Here is a 17,477-nt window from a genome sequence, read left to right as displayed (position 1 = left end):
CAGTTGTTTAGCAAACTCAGTATTTTAGTATCTTTATTTCCCTGCAACTTTAAACTGTATGCTGACCTCAGCAAGGACCACATCTTCCCATGAATCTGTACAGCCCCTAGCATAATGGGGCCCTAATAGTGATTAAGGCTATTGCTTACTACAACCAAAACAAAGAAATAATAATGATAATCACTAACACCACATTAAGTTTCAAAACAATCAGGGGAGTGGACGAAATTAAAGCAATGATTCCTTAATGACCATTCAGCTGCTCAGTGCACCCAGATAATCCTTTAATGTCTTGCTTTTTCTTCTCCCCTTCATTTTCCTATGAAAGGCTCCCTGTTGTTCTCAGTTCTCCAGCACTCAGGAATTAAAAACCAACTGCAGTAATGCTGAATTACTCTAACAATACTGTGGGAGACAGCATGAAAAGCCATAACCACAGAAAAAAAGAGAGAGATACAGACTTTTGGCCGACAGATTCCTGCAGGTGTCTGGACATGTCTCAGGAAGTTTATCCATTGCCACTTTAAGAGGATTCTTTCTTGCTAATCTGTAAGTATGCAGAATGGGTTATAGATAATGTAAAGTTCTCCAGCTTTCTTAATCCTGTCTAGAATTATTTTGAATGTATTTCTAGTAGATACTAGTGAACCGCTCACCATATATTTAATAATTAGCTATTGAAGAAAAAGCCTGTTGCCTAAACCAGATTCACTACATCACATGTCGACTCATATCTTCTGCATATGTTGTAGCTAACTTCGCCTCTGATCCTACAAACACATACACATGCATAGCTTCAAGAATGAGTGAGTAGTTTCACTGACAGCAATAGGACTATTCACATGCCTAAAGCTTTTTCAAGATCAGGGCTTTAGGACCAAACTTTAAAAATAAAGGGACGTTGCTCTGGCTGGGACATGGGTACTTGATATTGGAGATTTGGTGAAAAAGCTCAAAAATTGGTATTACAGGCAGAGTAACCTGATGTAGGCAATCAGCTATTTGACTCAAATTCTACAAGACATAAATTAGCCCTGTTCTCATCAAAAGACACTAAGGTAGGGTCTCAAGAGATAGGAATGGAAATGAGATGTCAACAACTCCTGCCCCGAAAGAGAACTCAAAAATAACTTAAAAACAGGCAGAATTAATAATTTTTCCAGACTGATAATCCCTTAGGAAATGTCTTTCCATATAATTTTACAAGGTAATAGTGCTGAAAATGGTTCACATAAAACACTACCCGTCTTCGATAGAACTCTACAATTAAATCTGTCATGCCTGTCAAAAGTAGATTAAACAGCCTTGCATTCACAGCTAGAGCAAGTGAACCTGGTTAAAATTTGGGTTCCAAATTCCTTTTATTTTTGTTTTATTTTCCTTTTTCCTCATGTTTCAACCCTTTAGGACCTTTGAATCAAATTCAGCAAGCTTGCACTTTCTACGGTAGGCAAAATATCACACATAATAGACTCTGTGGTTTTAGCAGATACACAAAGAACTTTCAAAAGCTGCTACCAAGATTTTTTTTAAAAACTGTATTAGTTTTGAAAAGCAAAAGTGAAATCAAATTTCACTCCCTAATAACTCCACATCTGTGTTTTTGTGTTATATGAGGTTTTAAAAGAAAAAGAAACTAAGTGATTCACTTTGTCCGGTGTCACTGGTCCCAGCTGTGAACTGCACCTGCACCGTGACTCACTAACACTGCAGAGGCCTACACGTCTGGAAAGCTTAAACAATTTAAACAGTATTCTTCCTTTATGTGTCTCACACAGATAAAGACAAAGCTGATTTTATCTACCCATTACACAACTTCAGTAGAATTTTACAGAAAAATCCCTGAGCACTTGGTGCAATACATAAACACTTTAAAAAATAGGTTGAATTCTAAATGTACCTATTTAAAACAAGCACCAAATAGCCTACATTTTAAACTTACTCATTTCTGTTAAAAGAAAACTGGGAGAATTTTCATTAACTTATAATCAAGAACGTTTGCAAAATATGCTCATATGAAGAGATCTTAACCATTTTAAGCCCTGATTCTGCAGCCTTTACTCTGTCAGGGCTGCAGCATCTAGCCGTTAGACTCCAAAATAGTTTCTCATGTTAGAACATTGGGTTTAATTCTTTAAACATGTTCCTGCCAGCAGCTAAAAGAGGGATGTTTTTGTGTTTACTTCTCACGGAAGGTGTTTATATACCACAGTGACAGTAAACCTTATTAAACCATAGCTAAATACTACAAAGTCCACAAGAATACAGATCAGCATCCTTTAACAATTACGTTGAACAATCATCCCAATTTATTAGAGAGAAAGAGAGAGAGAGAGAGAGACTGCCACTAGCCTCTTTGGACCTTGCCTACACTGGGGGAATTTACAAGCTTCCCATGAGATCAGTTGAACTAATACTAGCTCTGGGGGGAGCCCTAATGTTGTGTGTATATCAATCTCCCCTCTATATTTTCCACCAAATGCATCCGATGAAGTGAGCTGTAGCTCACGAAAGCTTATGCTCAAATAAATTTGTTAGTCTCGAAGGTGCCACAAGTACTCCTTTTCTTTTTGCGAATACAGACTAACACAGCTGCTACTCTGAAACCTAATGTTGTTGAGACTCTCAGAGCTAGACCCTCTTCTAATACCATTTTGATTACATTTACTTTTCATCATATTCAGCTGAAACAGTGGTAAAAACTAGCTGAGCAGCCATGTCCCAACTGTTTTGAAAACCAGTTCAACTGAAGTAGGAACTGGTTGCTGTTAAAGTTTCCTCAGCATAGACATGGCTTTTTGTGATGTCAGTCTAAAAAGGCACGGACTTGTTTGGCCTTTACTGTTTTGGTTTTTATTCTACATTTTTTCAGCAATCTGTTCTTGTGGAAAGTTTCTTAAACTCCATTGATTAAAGGTTGTTTTATGCCCAGATGCACAAAGGTTTAAGTTCCTTATAAACTTTTTATCATATATGTCTATAGAGGGGTTTAACAAACTATTGATTTTATGGGCCACTAGATTTCCCCCCTGCCAGACTATTTAGTTCTGTCTGGTCATTTCAGGGTGGGGTTCTTTTGGACAGGGTTTTTCATTTTTTTGGATGAATTTATTGGATGCTTTGCGTACCCTACAAATTAGTTGATACATGATAACCAAATTACTGGAATTAAAGATTTACAAAATTTTTGAACTGAGCCATTAAAAAATGGGTAAGCCAAATTTTTATAAAAAATAATTTAGTAAAAGTTTATACATCACCCTTCTAACACAAATATTATAAATGTTTATGTATTGGGACTTTCAAGGCCTTTTTTTTTCCATCTCACAAACTCTTACCAGTCTTTATTTAATGGATTATTTAGATGCAGGTAAATTATTACTTTGTTACTTAAGGAAGTTTTCCATTTTTTCTTTACAAAGACTTGAACTGCTTATCTCTTTCGTCTTAGATTAAACCAGACTAAATTTTCTCTCTCTCACACACACGTATGTCAAAGTCAGCAAAAGGTTATGTAAGTGCAAAACCCACACACATAAGCAAGAGAGAACCTTCTATAGCATACCTTAGCTCTCATCCATCACATTCAGTAGTCTTACAGACATGCTGTACACCTCTGCTATGAACTCCCGTGCACGTATGAAGAAACAGTATGAAATACACAACATTCCCTTATTAGCACTACAACAAACACAGCAAATGTAACATCTGTTAGATATATGCACTGTAAGCTTGTCAATGGTAAGTATGAGGTAGGAATTAAGGTTTTGCTTTACAGCATGGTTTGGGAAAAGGGGAGAATAGGCAGTTAAGGGATGTGTAAGGGCTGAACGGCAAGTTCAGCAAGGGCAAGGGCAAGTTGTGAATATTTGGGAGCTAGTGGCTCTAAGTCTGCCCCCAATATCATCATAAATATCCTCAGAGTATGTCATTTCCCTTCCTATCACCAGACCTGATTTGTCAGCCTCCTCTGGTTTGCCACACCGACACTCCAAGATCACGAGCCACATGAGATTTACCAGTGGGAAAAGCTGCCTCAGGAGCACAGGTGGTGTATCAGACTCAGACTGCTGGTGAGCAGAGGAAAGACATTTCCCAGAGATGTGTCACTAATGTGATGAACATGGCTAGAGGAGCATAACCCTACCACCTCACCAATACCTGTTCTTTCTCTTCACTCCCCACATAACCACATACTTCCTTCTCCATCCAGCTGGACAGTCACACCCCTATACAACTCCCATAACTGCCCACTACCCCTAGCCCCAAACTTTCTTCTTTAGTTCACCACGACTCCTTACTGAGCCCTGGTGGTGAATCTGGGACGCACTATCAGACATTCAAAACAACTGATGGATCTGGAGGGCTCTGTCAACTACTTTCAATGGAACTACTTAATGTTATCACAACTTCCTGTGTTCCGTGTTTTAGAATATGCAGTTTGCATTGTAGTACGCATGATTGACATCCACATGCATGCTTTGGGGGCTGTCAGTACAGTGGCATAGCTAGAGGTATCTAAGTAATGGAACACCTTGGCCTAAATTTCTAAGAGGGAACATTCTTACAGTAACGTTTCTTTTTAGAAAAATCACTGGAAATTAAATTGGGCTCAAAAGAGGATGTAAAATTTCAAGATTAATTTCTCACTCTTTAAAATAAGGATTTAATTCCTACTTTAAGTACAAAATGCAATGCAAACTTTACCACGGAGTCACTACTTTGCCTTTATAATATACTTCATTACTGACATATTTTAGTTCTATTGCATCTACTTTAAAAAAAAGAAGTTAAATTTCCTTTCTAGATTACTATTTACAAATAGAAGGTCTGATTTTGCAAATCAATAAATCCTTACTGAGGAAAAAAAACATCCCTATTAAGGTCAATGGTCTATCTTGCATTAGAGTGGACAAAGACTAGGCACACACTTTGCTACAGATGACTTACCACACCCCACCACAGGGCATCAGCATAGCTGGAGAAACCTGTTCTTCCATCTTCATCCACTGCATCCTTCTCAGCAAGATAGACAAAATAGGATGAGAAGATCAGTCCCAAGAATCCAATGTACAGAGTAGTTATGAGTTCCTATCACAAAAGAAAGGAAACAGTATGTAAGGCTTAAGTTATATACTTTCCAGTTTGAAACAAATAACTTTGTTTAGTTTCACATACTAGCATATTTTGCTGAAAGGCACTATCATGGCAATGCTGTGCAATGGCAAGGTTAGAAAAACACTATCAGCAAGTTTAGAAGGCAAAATGTACTTCCATCATAAAAAAAAAAAAAAAGAGGAATCCATGAATAGCTTTGTATTTACTCCAAGACTAAGTCATTCAAGGCCAAATGGTCCCTGACAGTAGATTTGGACAGGTAAAAATAGACATAAGACTTTGCAATGTCATTGGCCAAATTTGGTGATATGCCAAATATTAATGTCTTTTAAAACTGAAGGTAAATAAATTTGTTAGTCTCTAAGGTGTCACAAGTACTCCTTTTCTTTTTTGCGAATACAGACTAACACGGCTGCTACTCTGAAACATGAAAAATGGGTTTTTCATACACACTGTAAGGAGAGTGATCACTTAAGATGAGCTATTACCAGCAGGAAGGGGGCAGGGGGAGGAGGAAAACCTTTTGTGGTGATAATGAAGGTGGGCCATTTCCAGCAGTTAACAAGAACGTCTGAGGAACAGTGGGGGGTGGGGAGAAATAGTTTTACTTTGTGTAATGACCCATCCGCTCCCAGTCTCAAGCCTAAGTTAATTGTATCCAGTTTGCAAAGTAATTCCAACTCAGCAGTCTCTCGTTGGAGTCTGTTTTTGAAGTTTTTTTGTTGAAGGATAGCCACTCTCAGGTCTGTAATCGAGTGACCGGAGAGATTGAAGTGTTCTCCAACTGGTTTTTGAATGTTATACTTCTAGACGTCTGATTTGTGTCCATTCATTCTTTTACGTAGAGACTGTCCAGTTTGACCAATGTACATGGCAGAGGGGTATTACTGGCACATGATGGCATATATCACATTGATAGATGCGCAGGTGAACGAGCCTCTGATAGTGTGGCTGATGTGATTAGGCCCTATGGTGGTGTCCCCTGAATAGATATGTGGACAGAGTTGGCAATGGGCTTTGTTGCAAGGATAGGTTCCTGGGTTAGTGGTTCTGTTGTGTGGTGTGTGGTTGCTGGTGAGTATTTGCTTTAGATTGGGGGGCTGTCTGTAAGCAAGGACTGGTCTGTCTCCCAAGATCTGTGAGAGTGATGGGTCGTCCTTCAGGATAGGTTGTAGATCCTGGATGCATTGGAGAGGTTTTAGTTGGGGGCTGAAGGTGATGGCTAATGGCGTTCTGTTATTTTCTTTGTTGGGCCTGTCCTGTAGTAGGTGACTTCTAGGTACTGTTCTGGTTCTGTCAATCTGATTATCACCACAAAAGGTTTTCCTACCCCCCACCCCCCGCTGGTAATAGCTCATCTTAAGTGATCACTCTCCTTACAGTGTGTATGAAAAACCCATTGTTTCATGTTCTGTGTGTGTGTGTGTGTGTGTGTGTAAATCTCCTCACTGTATTTTCCACCAAATGCATCCGATGCTCAAATAAATGTGTTAGTCTCTAAGGTGCCACAAGTACTCTTTCTTTTTGTGAATACAGACTAACACGGCTGCTACTCTGAATCCTGTCATTATGCAAGGCATTGAATTTAGCCGTATGGAGTGGAAATCTATCAACTTCATGAAAAAACTCGTAGAGATACAGACAGACAGATATCTTCCTCTCCAAATGCAAACAGATGGACATCATACCAAAAGGACTGAAGGTAAAAAAATCCATTACAATCTACATACCACACGGACTATGCTGACAGCTTGTGCCACACACTCTCAAAGAAACTGCGGAACCACCTGATCAACATCCTCTATAGCAAACAGGGAAAGATTAAAAATGAGCTCTCAAAACTGGATACTCTCATAAAGAGCCAACCTTCCACACAAACTTCCTCGTGGCTGGACTTTACAAAAACTAGACAAGCCATCTACAAAACACACTTTGCTTCTCTACAAGAAGAAAAAGGACACTAAACTATCTAAACTACTACAGGCCACAAGGGGCCACAGCAGTGGTTCCCTTAACCTACCCAGCAATATTGTTAATCTATCCAACTATACTCTTTGCCCAGCAGAAGAATCTGTCCTATCTCGGGGCCTCTCCTTTTGCCCCTCCACCCCCACGAACATGATACAGTTCTGTGGTGACCTAAAATCCTATTTTCGACATCTCCAACTCAAAGAATATTTCCAACACACCTCTGAACATACTAACCCACAGAGACCTTCCTACCAACACTACAAAAAGAAGGATTCTGGGTGGACTCCTGAAGGTCAAAACAACAGACTGGACTTCTACATAGACGTGCTTCCACTGACGTGCACAGGCTGAAATTGTGGAAAAGCAGCATCACTTGCCCCATAACCTCAGCCGTGCAGAACACAGTGCCATCCACAACAAAGAACAACTTTGTTCTTGTTCTTTGTTCCCTCTCTAGTCTCAGTTTTTAGTAGCTCCAGTTTCACCTGTAAGTCCTTTTCTCAGCTCTAGTTGCCTGATGCGTTGGTTGAGCAAGGAAGTCAGAGCTGAATTTTCACTAGTTCATTGTGGTCAACCTCTCCTCCACCAACTCTGCTGCCTCTTTTTGTACAGCAGTTAATATACTTGGTATGTCTGATCTTATTGCTTTGAACTCTGTTAAGAGTTCCTTTTATGTTTGCAGCTCACATGTTTTCTCTTGGTTTTGGCAGCTTTCTGTGCTATCTTGTCCAAGTCCTTCCTCTTTCAGCAGCTATCATCCATTCATTTCGCTAAGATATTGTTTAGTTTGTAGGCATGGGTTACTGTAGTTATAGACTAACTAGGCAGCTTCCCAGGGCAGCAGATTTGGCCCAGCTGCCCCTCTATCATGATGGAGGGGTGTCCTGGCCAAATGTGAATGGCTCTGTGACCCCATGCACCAGGTTGCAATTCCAGTCACTCAAATTTGACAGATGGATAGCTGGGTCAAATCTGCCATCCTAGGCTTATAAGGAAAGGGGTGGCACACTGAATTTGGCCTAGGGCAGCAGATAGTCTTGAGCAGCCTCTATTTGTGGGTGTCCATTTAACACTTGGAAAGCGTGAATTCTGTAGGCTGTAAAGGGCAAGAAAGCCAATGGAGGTGGATATTCTAGTCACCAACTGAGCATGAAGTTCCTATGCTTCCATCCCCCAGAGATGACATCACTTCCCACTGAATGAAGGTACCATATTAGTGCCACTAAAGCTGTTTGAAGCAAGACACAGACAAGAGCCCAACTACAAAACATCCAAGCTATTGGTAGATGTCACAAGTAATTGTAACATAGAATCTACTACTTTCTCACTGATTTTGCCTTGGAATGGAGACCAGAGAATAGTTGGAGAGATTTTCTATGTGAAGTATTGGCTTTAAAAATGAGGCAGACCAATATGAGTTTAGTGGAGTTGGGCAGGATCTCATGAGATTCCCACCGCTGTGGCTGAAATGTCACCAGAACTACTGAGGATATTTCAGCATCAGCATTTCTAAATCGTAGCCCAATTCATCAAAGCCTAAACCCTTGTCAAAACTCAGTCTGGATGCAAACACCACTTCCTCAGATCATCTCTAATGGCCACTCTGAATACGTACATACATGTTTACGAACAAATATTGCAATAGCAAGTGTGTATATCTAAATATTAAAAATGTTCCAGTTTCCTTATACTAAGGAGATATGTAGATAGGATATAAAGATTTCAACAAAAATACATTAGACTACATATAAAGAAATAGGATTTGATGGCTTGCACTAATATAGGATCTAACATCTGAAGTTCCTTGAATGTTTTGCAGAAATCGAGGCTCAGACTATTATCTCTATTTTATAGCTGAAGTAACAGACAGAAGTTAAATAACTTGCCCAATACAAGAAAGTCAGTAGAAGGGCCAGATACACAACTCAAGAGTCCAGGTCTTGCAGTCCTTGCACTTACCACACAGCAAAGCTTACTCTCGTGCTTTTGATTAGGACAGCTAACAGACCAAGATGCTATTCATCAGGTGAAACACAAACAGAGTAACAAAAAATATTTCTTTTCCTTTCCTCCCCCACAGAAGTCCAACACGCTATACTTTTCAGTTATGACTGAAACAAATTTAGTGGGGGGGGGGAGCCAAAAATCACACGTGCATATAGGGTAACATGACAGATCGGTATTGAGGGGCTTAAGTCAGTAAGTTCTTTTAAACCTGGACACATTTCTAATTATGACAAATCTCAAATAATATTACTCAGAACTCTTAGAAAAACCATCAATTGACCTTCTATTAGAAGCATTATGGCACCTCACAAAGCAAGATGAGGGATAAGTGAACCTCTGAGATTAGAGACTCAAACTGGAGCTGGATAAGTTAACTCAATAATTTTTCAGTGAGCTGCATGATTTTTTCCAAGTTTTTCCATCACCATATGTGATATTGACTCATGTTCTGTTGCCTTTGGCAAAAAACACTAGTATAAGCTCAACCTTCTGAAAATAGCTGAGTGCCCTGGCCAAATTGGGTTTCAGTGAACTAATACAGCTATATGTAAAACTCAAACACACATGGAAAGCATTGGTTCAATCTTTAGTAAGCCTTTCTGGGCACAGACAGATCCAAGCAAATCTATTTTCAGTGGGACCCAAATAATTTCCTTTTGTGCACTTTTCAGGGATTTAGGATCCTATTTTGTATTGAAAAAGTATCCAATTCAGCAACAATTCAAGAACAAATGAAAGTCTGCTTTGTATGCTGGCTATGAAGAAAAAGAAGCTGAGGTCCTTTTTTCTTTAAAACCCAAATTTCTATTGCAGACTGGAGAGGAATAAAAGTTCTGTTTTCCCTTCTGTTCACTGCAGTTTCAGCTACAATTATCCAATATCAAAGAATATTTTTGATTTCGAACTGCTCATGTGTCAGTGGGTGATCTCCCGGGTCAAGCATTACAGATATGAAGACTGTTTATAGATCACCATAATCACTTCTCTGGAGTAATATAACTTCAAATTTATTTGGTTCATTGGCTTTTCTCCAAGGTATTTTTTTATTTGCCCCCAGAAAACCCCCACAGTAAGCCTCATGAATACTAAGAAAATACTTTAGGAGTCTAGTCCAGTATTATATGGACAGCCAGGCAGTGTAGAGATAAACAATGAAGCTTACACTGACATGGGCCATTAAAATTCCTCCTGTCATTTAGGAATGAAGTGGATTTGTGTTGAGAGATTTTTGCTGTTCGGGGATTTTTTTAAAAAGCAGGAATTCAATGTTTTTCAATGGAGTTCAGCCTGTTGGATCTGAAGTTACCTGTGGTGCAGCAGAAATGTTAATAGCACAAGAATAACTATACTATAGATTTTCAGTGTTTACTTTTAAACAGTTCCCAGTCATCTGTAACATAACATAACAATGATCTGCTGAAGTAAATGCAGGTGGCAGCTATGATGGAAGTTTATAGTTGTTTACACTAATTGGAGAACAGATTTATATGAACAAGTGTGAAGGAAGGACTGTCATAGGAGGAGAAATAACTGGCTATAAAGGTGAAGAAATCTATAGTGTGGAACAAGCCACTATAATATGACTGGATGAGTAAGAGGAAGACAATAACATGTTGATATGGTTAACTTTCACCAAAAACAATTCAAAAATGACCCTTAAAAAAAGGACCCTTCAATCATTCATTTGCCAAAATATGTGTAAAAGTCTATATGAAAAGTGATTGTTTAAGCTTAAGTACTTTTGAACAGGAGAAGTAATGGTAAAATGTAAAAGCTTTAACAAAAACAGACTGCTATTTATAGAAATATTTACCTCTATTTCTCAGCCTATATCCTTAGATAAAATAGTATTTCCTGCATGTTATAACACTATATTTAATATTTTTATTTATAGCACAGATTAGAAACCCCAATATTTAAGTAGCTAAATAAAAAGGAATGGTTAAAATGGCTGATGTGTTTACTTAAAATTTTTCAACTGGTTTGTTTTTTTGCCAAAATAACCTGGGTTAGAAGACATTTCCTGCAAATACAGCTGACAGCATTTTTATATGTTAGACAAATCATGTAACTATGTTTAATAAATTATGCCTGAATAGTTCCATCAACCTTCACAGAGAACCATTATTCACAGCTATAATGCTAATTTCCAGAAAATACCACTGCTGGTGCCTACTAGCCCCCAGATTGAAAGAAATATTCAGCCTAATTGTGTTCCTGTTTTAAAAATAAAAAGAAACGTGATAGTCTTTGCAAGTGATTCATTCCATCTTGCAACAATAATTGTTCATTTTAAACCAGATCATGATTTGAAGTCCAAGAGATGACTAAAGCTTCATGGACAATGTGTTAGGAATTTTAAAATATCCAGTACCTGACGATGTATGAAAACAACTGATCCTAAGAGTCTCCAAGTGCCACCCTGCCGATCTACATGAAGCATGCGAAGTATCTGGAGAAACCGGATTCCTCTGAAAGAAAAATGTGAAATGAAATCAAAAACTTAAATATCGATACAAACTATTTTTTTTAAATCTGCATGCAACCTTCAGAGTACATTTATATATTGTAATTAAAAAAAACAGAACCCCCCCCCATGTTCCTGATCATCCTTCAGGATGCTGAGTAACTTCTGTTCCCAGAGATGTGCCTGTGAATTAAGGCTATTCGGTACCTTGTGTGTGTGGACTCATAATTTCAATACTGTATACTACTTTGATTTAAGTGTACAGTATATCATTATACCAAATAGTTAAATAAATTGTACATGTATTTGTTCATACTCATAAGCACATTACATTTTTACTTATTTGTGACTATCAAATGTTTGCTTTCTGAGACCATTCAGTACCAAAACTTTACTAGCATGAAACTGGCAAAAAGTAAACTTTTAACTCTGATATTTTCCAAAAGCAAAACCTGAATTGAACATTCAACTGTAAAAGTCACAATTCTCACTTTGATTGTTTTTAGTTACATAAATCATCCAATCAGTGAGTAGAGACAATCCTATGCAACTTAAGTAACCAACCAGAACATGAATTTTAGACTCTATAGCCAATGTTGGCTACAACAGTGCCATACAAACACCTGTTCTCACTTTCAGGTGATATTGTAAATAAGAAGCAGGCAGCAGCATCTCCCCTAAATGTAAACAAATTTGTTTGTTTTAGCAATTGGCTGAACAAGAAGTAGGACTGAGTGGACTTGTAGCCTCTAAAGTTTTACATTGTTTTGTTTTTGAATGCAGTTATGTAACAAAAAAAATCTATATTTGTGAGTTACACTTTCACAATAAAGAGATTGCACTACAATACTTGTATGAGGTGAATTGAAAAATACTATTTCTTTTTAGCATTTTTACAGTCCAAATCTTTGTAATCGAAAATAAAAATAAAGCGAGCACTGTACGCTGTATTCTGTGTTGTAATAGAAATCAATATATTTGAAAATTTAGAAAAATATTTTATCAATTTCAACTGGTATTCCATTGTTTAGCAGTGAGATTAATCGCAAATCATTTTTAAAATCATGATTAATTTAAGGCTGCCAATTAATCACCATTAACTCACGCAATTAACTCAAAAAAAATTAAACAAATCTTAACATACACATTCACCTGTGGGAACAGAAAGTATATATTTATTCTGGACATTTGTGTCTTCATAATCTTGTCAGTTCTTATATGCCAAAAGTCAGTGCCCTGTAAATACCTTAGACATATACTAAAGGGAGTTGTATATATGTGGGCCCCATCCTGTGAAGTGCTGACTTCCCTCCCACTTGAGTCATTGGGAAATGAGGAGGGCACTTAATACATTATAGGAGGTGCAGCACCCCTTTGCAGGATTAAGCACAGTGGGAATACACCTCCACCACTCCTTATCGCTCCTTTTCCAGTATTTACTCAGTTTACCATCCAAAACAAGAGATTGTGCTACTTGGAGCAAGCTGAACAAACATTGCATAAATCAAATGTGTCTGGTTCCTGCATGGTATGTGTTACCTGTGCCAGATAAAATGCAATTGTGCTTTGATGGATTTAAGTGAAGTAATTACACATTCTCCAAAAAAGTACCAAGTGAATTAAGTGGTGTCTGGATTACTTCTTAAATAAACTAACGTGCTGTAATATTCTTTTTTCCCTTCAGAAAGAGTGTTGGATGTTTTGTATGGGGCATAATGTTTTTAGTTGTGTCCTCTCTGCTTTCACACTCACACCCATGCAGTATGCATTGCCTCAATACTGCCTTTCCCAATCAGTGACCGAGGCACAATGGTACACTGAGTTCTTCCATAGTCCATTTACCTCGATATTTTGATAATCATCTTTGGCGATAACAATTGATGGGTTTATAGATGCATGCTCTTGTATTTATTTAGTTATGTTACAGTCACTAGAAGAATGTACCTTATGGCAGATGTGGCGAACACCTGCCCATTTGATCCTACACTCAGAACAATAATTGAGGCTATCACAACAATAAGATCTGTTAAAAAACAAAAAACACACATTGAACATTAGACTTATGCACTTAAATAGTCATTGAAGACCAGATGAAAAAAAGCAAACAAAAACCAAATGACTTTAGTAGAGTTTTGTTGGAACAGTGAGTTAACATAGTGGAGTTTCACATCTGGAAAACCAAGATTAAAATCTGGTTTAGGCCAAGTGAAAGCATGTTTGGTAATCACATCAAAACTCCCATTATTTCCACTTCAGAAAATGAACACCCCATCCCACTCCCCATACAAACACTAAAAGAACGTTATTAAGGTTGGAAACACAAGCACTCAAAATTTAGGAAATGCCAGAATTCAGGTTGCCCAGGATACCTTAATTTGACTCCACTGTGTTGTATGCATTATGATGCAGTCTTTAATTACCTGATTACATTCTATTTTTTCCTCAGGACTCCTACCTCACTCAGTGCACAGGATGGATGATGTTCAATGTATTTGGTTTCCTCATCATCATTCAATGTGTAATCCATGCCTTATTCACTGCACACTATTTAAACCTTGCTCTAAGGTGCAATTAATATTTCCTCCTCATGGTCCTTACCATTATAGTTTGGAATGTTTCACAATTATTAAATTTATTTCCACAACACCCCTATGAGCTGAAAGGGTGTTATCCCCATTTTAAAGATAGGGAACTAAGGCACAAAGAGATTAAGGTCAAAAGTATCCACCTATTTGGGTGCCCAATTTGGCACACCTAGGACCTGATGTTTCATTAGCCTTATATCACACTTAATATGTTCAAAAGAATAGCTCTCCCATTGACTTCAGTCACACTTCTGAGTCCTCAGCACTTCTGCACATAAGACCCATCAGTCTCAAAGCAGGCACCCAGAAACTGAGAAAAGCTCAATTAATGAATACACATGAAAGTTTGCTTCAAGTGCGTTATCCAGCATCACATAGGATGCATCTGGCACAAGAATATAGATTCATAGATATTAATGTCAGAAGGAACCATTATGATCATCTAGTCTGACCTCCTGCACAGTGCAGGCCACAGAATCTCACCCACCCACTCCTGCAATAAACCTCTCATCTATGTCTGAGCTATTGAAGTCCTCAAATCATGGTTTAAAGATTTCAAGGTGCAGAGAATCCTCCAGCAAGTGAGCTGTGCCCCATGCTACAGAGGAAGACAAAAAACCTCCAGGGCCTCTTCCAATCTGCCCTGGAGGAAAATTCCTTCCTGACCCCAAATATGGCGATCAGCTAAACCCTGAGCATATGGGCAAGATTTACCAGCCAGATACCCAGGAAAGAATTCTCTGTAGTAACTCAGATCCCACCCCATCTAACATCCCATCACAGGCCATTGGGCCTATTTACCACGAATATTTAAAGATCAATTAATTGCCAAAAATCATGTTAACCCATCATACCATCTCCTCCATAAACTTATCAAGTTTAAACTTAAAGCCAGATAGGTCTTTTGCCCCCACTGCTTCCCTTGGAAGGCTATTCCAAAACTTCACTCTTCTGATGGTAAGAAGCCTTAGTCTAATTTCAAGTCTATAATTCAATTCTCCATGGTAGCATTCAACTGCCTTTACTATGGCAGACCCCTGCCTCATTCACTATACATCTTCCAACTTTTGCAACAAATAAGGCCAGGGTCCTACAGTCAGTCAGTCTAGACAGCCTCCAGAAGAATGCATACATGAAGCATTTTGCTGCACACCTTCCTCCATCATCTCCAATATGCCAGGCAGCTCTTATCTCCTGAGACCTCTCCGAGCTACCAGTCTTTTACTGGGACCTACTCAGGACCTGGAAGCATCTAGTGTCAGTGACCAGGTCCGTAGCAGCCACTGTGGAGGAGGCCCTCCTTGCAAAACCCCTGCTACACAACCCCATTTCCATGTGCAGGTGAGGGAGTCCCCCTTGATGCACTGGAAGTTGGTCCTGGCTGGTACCACCAGACTCTAAAATGTCCTGGATTAGGATAAGAGGGATTATAGTGCTCAGCCAGTGCAAGGAGCTGCCCACCCTGCACATACCCTGTTGTGTGCTCCAGGAGGCGAGGGCAGCCTTGTCTCCTGCTTCTCTCATTTTCCTCAAGTAGATCCTGAGGAAGAATGCTCCCTGTCCAATGCTGACCCTCTGGAACTTATCAACCCCCCCTACCCCATGAGCCTCCTTGGCCACACCCAACATGCCACAAGAACCATTTGCACAACATCCATGCCTCATGAACAATCTCTCTATGCTCATCCTCCTCAACATCCATTTCCTCACCCTCATACTACCACCAGGGAACAAGTGGCAGGACCTCCTGCAACCTGCAGAGGGCAGGAGCCCTGGTGGGCCAGTGTGTACTCCACCTTGCCCCAAGGCCCACCAGGGATATTAACTCGCAGCTCCTCCATGCAGCCGTGAGCATAGCTATGTGCTGGCATGGTTCATGGAGCCTCCTGGCACTTGTCCAATCTGTAATGAAAGAGACACATGCTTACCCGGAGTGCACCAGGTTGCAGTGCCCTTTCAGCTCCTTCAGAACCTCATGGTGAGATTCTGGCAGCACTTTTCCCCTCACTTGTTCATTCTTGTACACTCCATCCATAGCCCCAAAATCACAAGATCTCCTTATCAACCTCCTCCTGGCACGGCCAAGATGGTCATCCATCTGTTCAGGTGGAGAAAGTTGGAAGGGGAGATGCCCTCTTCCATTCTCTACTAGTATCAGGTATCCAGGCAGATTTCCTCTGAGTGGCACCCCTGAATCCTCCGACTCCTTTGTGGAGCAGTGGGCACTGACTGGGATTCTCTGCTTAGCATCCCCTCTGGATCCCCTGTGTTGGACCTATATCCTCACTCCCATCCCTTTTTTCACATTTGTTACCCAAAGTACTCTGTTTTCTGGACTTTGTAGTCCCTCCCTGTGGCTGAGGCCATAGGTCTTTTGAGTTCTGGGAAGAGGTGGACCCAAAACTAATAGGCCTATGAACTGATTAATGCAGAGGTGCTGTGGAAAAAAAACAGGATACAATCATCTAATTAAAGACTATCACAATGCATATCCACAAGGGGGACAAATTAAGGTTGCACAACTAACACTTATTCTGGCATTTCCCAACTTTTGAGCGTTTGACTTTGGAACCTTAGTGCTCTTTGAAGATGGGGTTTGTGTGTGAGAAGTTGCTTAGGTTTTTAAAAAAAGCAAACTGAAAACACAAATTCCATCCAGTAGCATCATATTGATACCCATATGGGACAACCATAGGACTAAATCCTTTAGCTCCACCACACAGACCTCTGCAACTTGAACTAGCAAGATAACTGATAGCAGTAGTAAGTAGTCATTCTCTTTGTGGACTGACAAAGGAGCTCCAGTATGAAACTGCAGAAAAACCTGAGAGAGTCTCTGGATTAAGTTTAGAAGTGTGAGCAACAAGGTTGATGTCATGGTGGGAGTCTGCTATAGACCACCAGACGAGGGGGATGAGGTGGACGAGGCTTTCTTTCGGCAACTAACGAAAGTTACTAGATTGCAAGCCCTGGTTCTCATGGGAGACTTCAATCACCCTGATATCTGCTGGAAGAGCAATACAGCGGTGCACAGAAAATCCCAGAAGTTTTTGTAAAGTGTAGGGGACAATTTCCTGGTTCAAGTGCTGGAGGTAAGAACTAGGGGCAGAGTTCTTCTTGACCTGCTGCTCACAACCTGGGAAGAATTAGTAGGGGAAACAAAAGTGGATGGGAACCTGGGAGGGAGTGACTATGAGATGGTCGAGTTCAGGATCCTGACACAAGGAAGAAAGGAGAGCAGCAGAATACGGACCTTGGACTTCAAAAAAGCAGACTTTGACAACCTCAGGGAACTGATGGGCAGGATCCCCTGGGAGAATAACATGAGG

At 39.7% G+C, this 17,477-nt stretch overlaps 1 protein-coding gene across 1 annotated transcript in view; it reads right to left on the bottom strand.

The window, feature by feature from the left end:
• Window positions 1-17,477, bottom strand: part of LOC119855632 (potassium voltage-gated channel subfamily KQT member 1-like) — a 765,296-nt gene that overhangs the window by 651,217 nt on the left and 96,602 nt on the right. The window contains exons 4-6 of the mRNA XM_043515017.1: window positions 13,508-13,586; window positions 11,471-11,567; window positions 4,951-5,091 (exon numbers count right to left, since the gene is read on the bottom strand). Of these exons, the coding sequence (XP_043370952.1) occupies window positions 4,951-5,091; window positions 11,471-11,567; window positions 13,508-13,586 (317 nt within the window). The remainder of the gene's footprint in view (window positions 1-4,950; window positions 5,092-11,470; window positions 11,568-13,507; window positions 13,587-17,477) is intronic.

This window comes from Dermochelys coriacea, chromosome 1, assembly GCF_009764565.3.
Source record: "Dermochelys coriacea isolate rDerCor1 chromosome 1, rDerCor1.pri.v4, whole genome shotgun sequence".
NCBI classification, from domain to species: domain Eukaryota; kingdom Metazoa; phylum Chordata; order Testudines; family Dermochelyidae; genus Dermochelys; species Dermochelys coriacea.
Note: the sequence above shows the minus strand (reverse complement) of the source record. Positions and strands in the feature narration are given on the sequence as shown.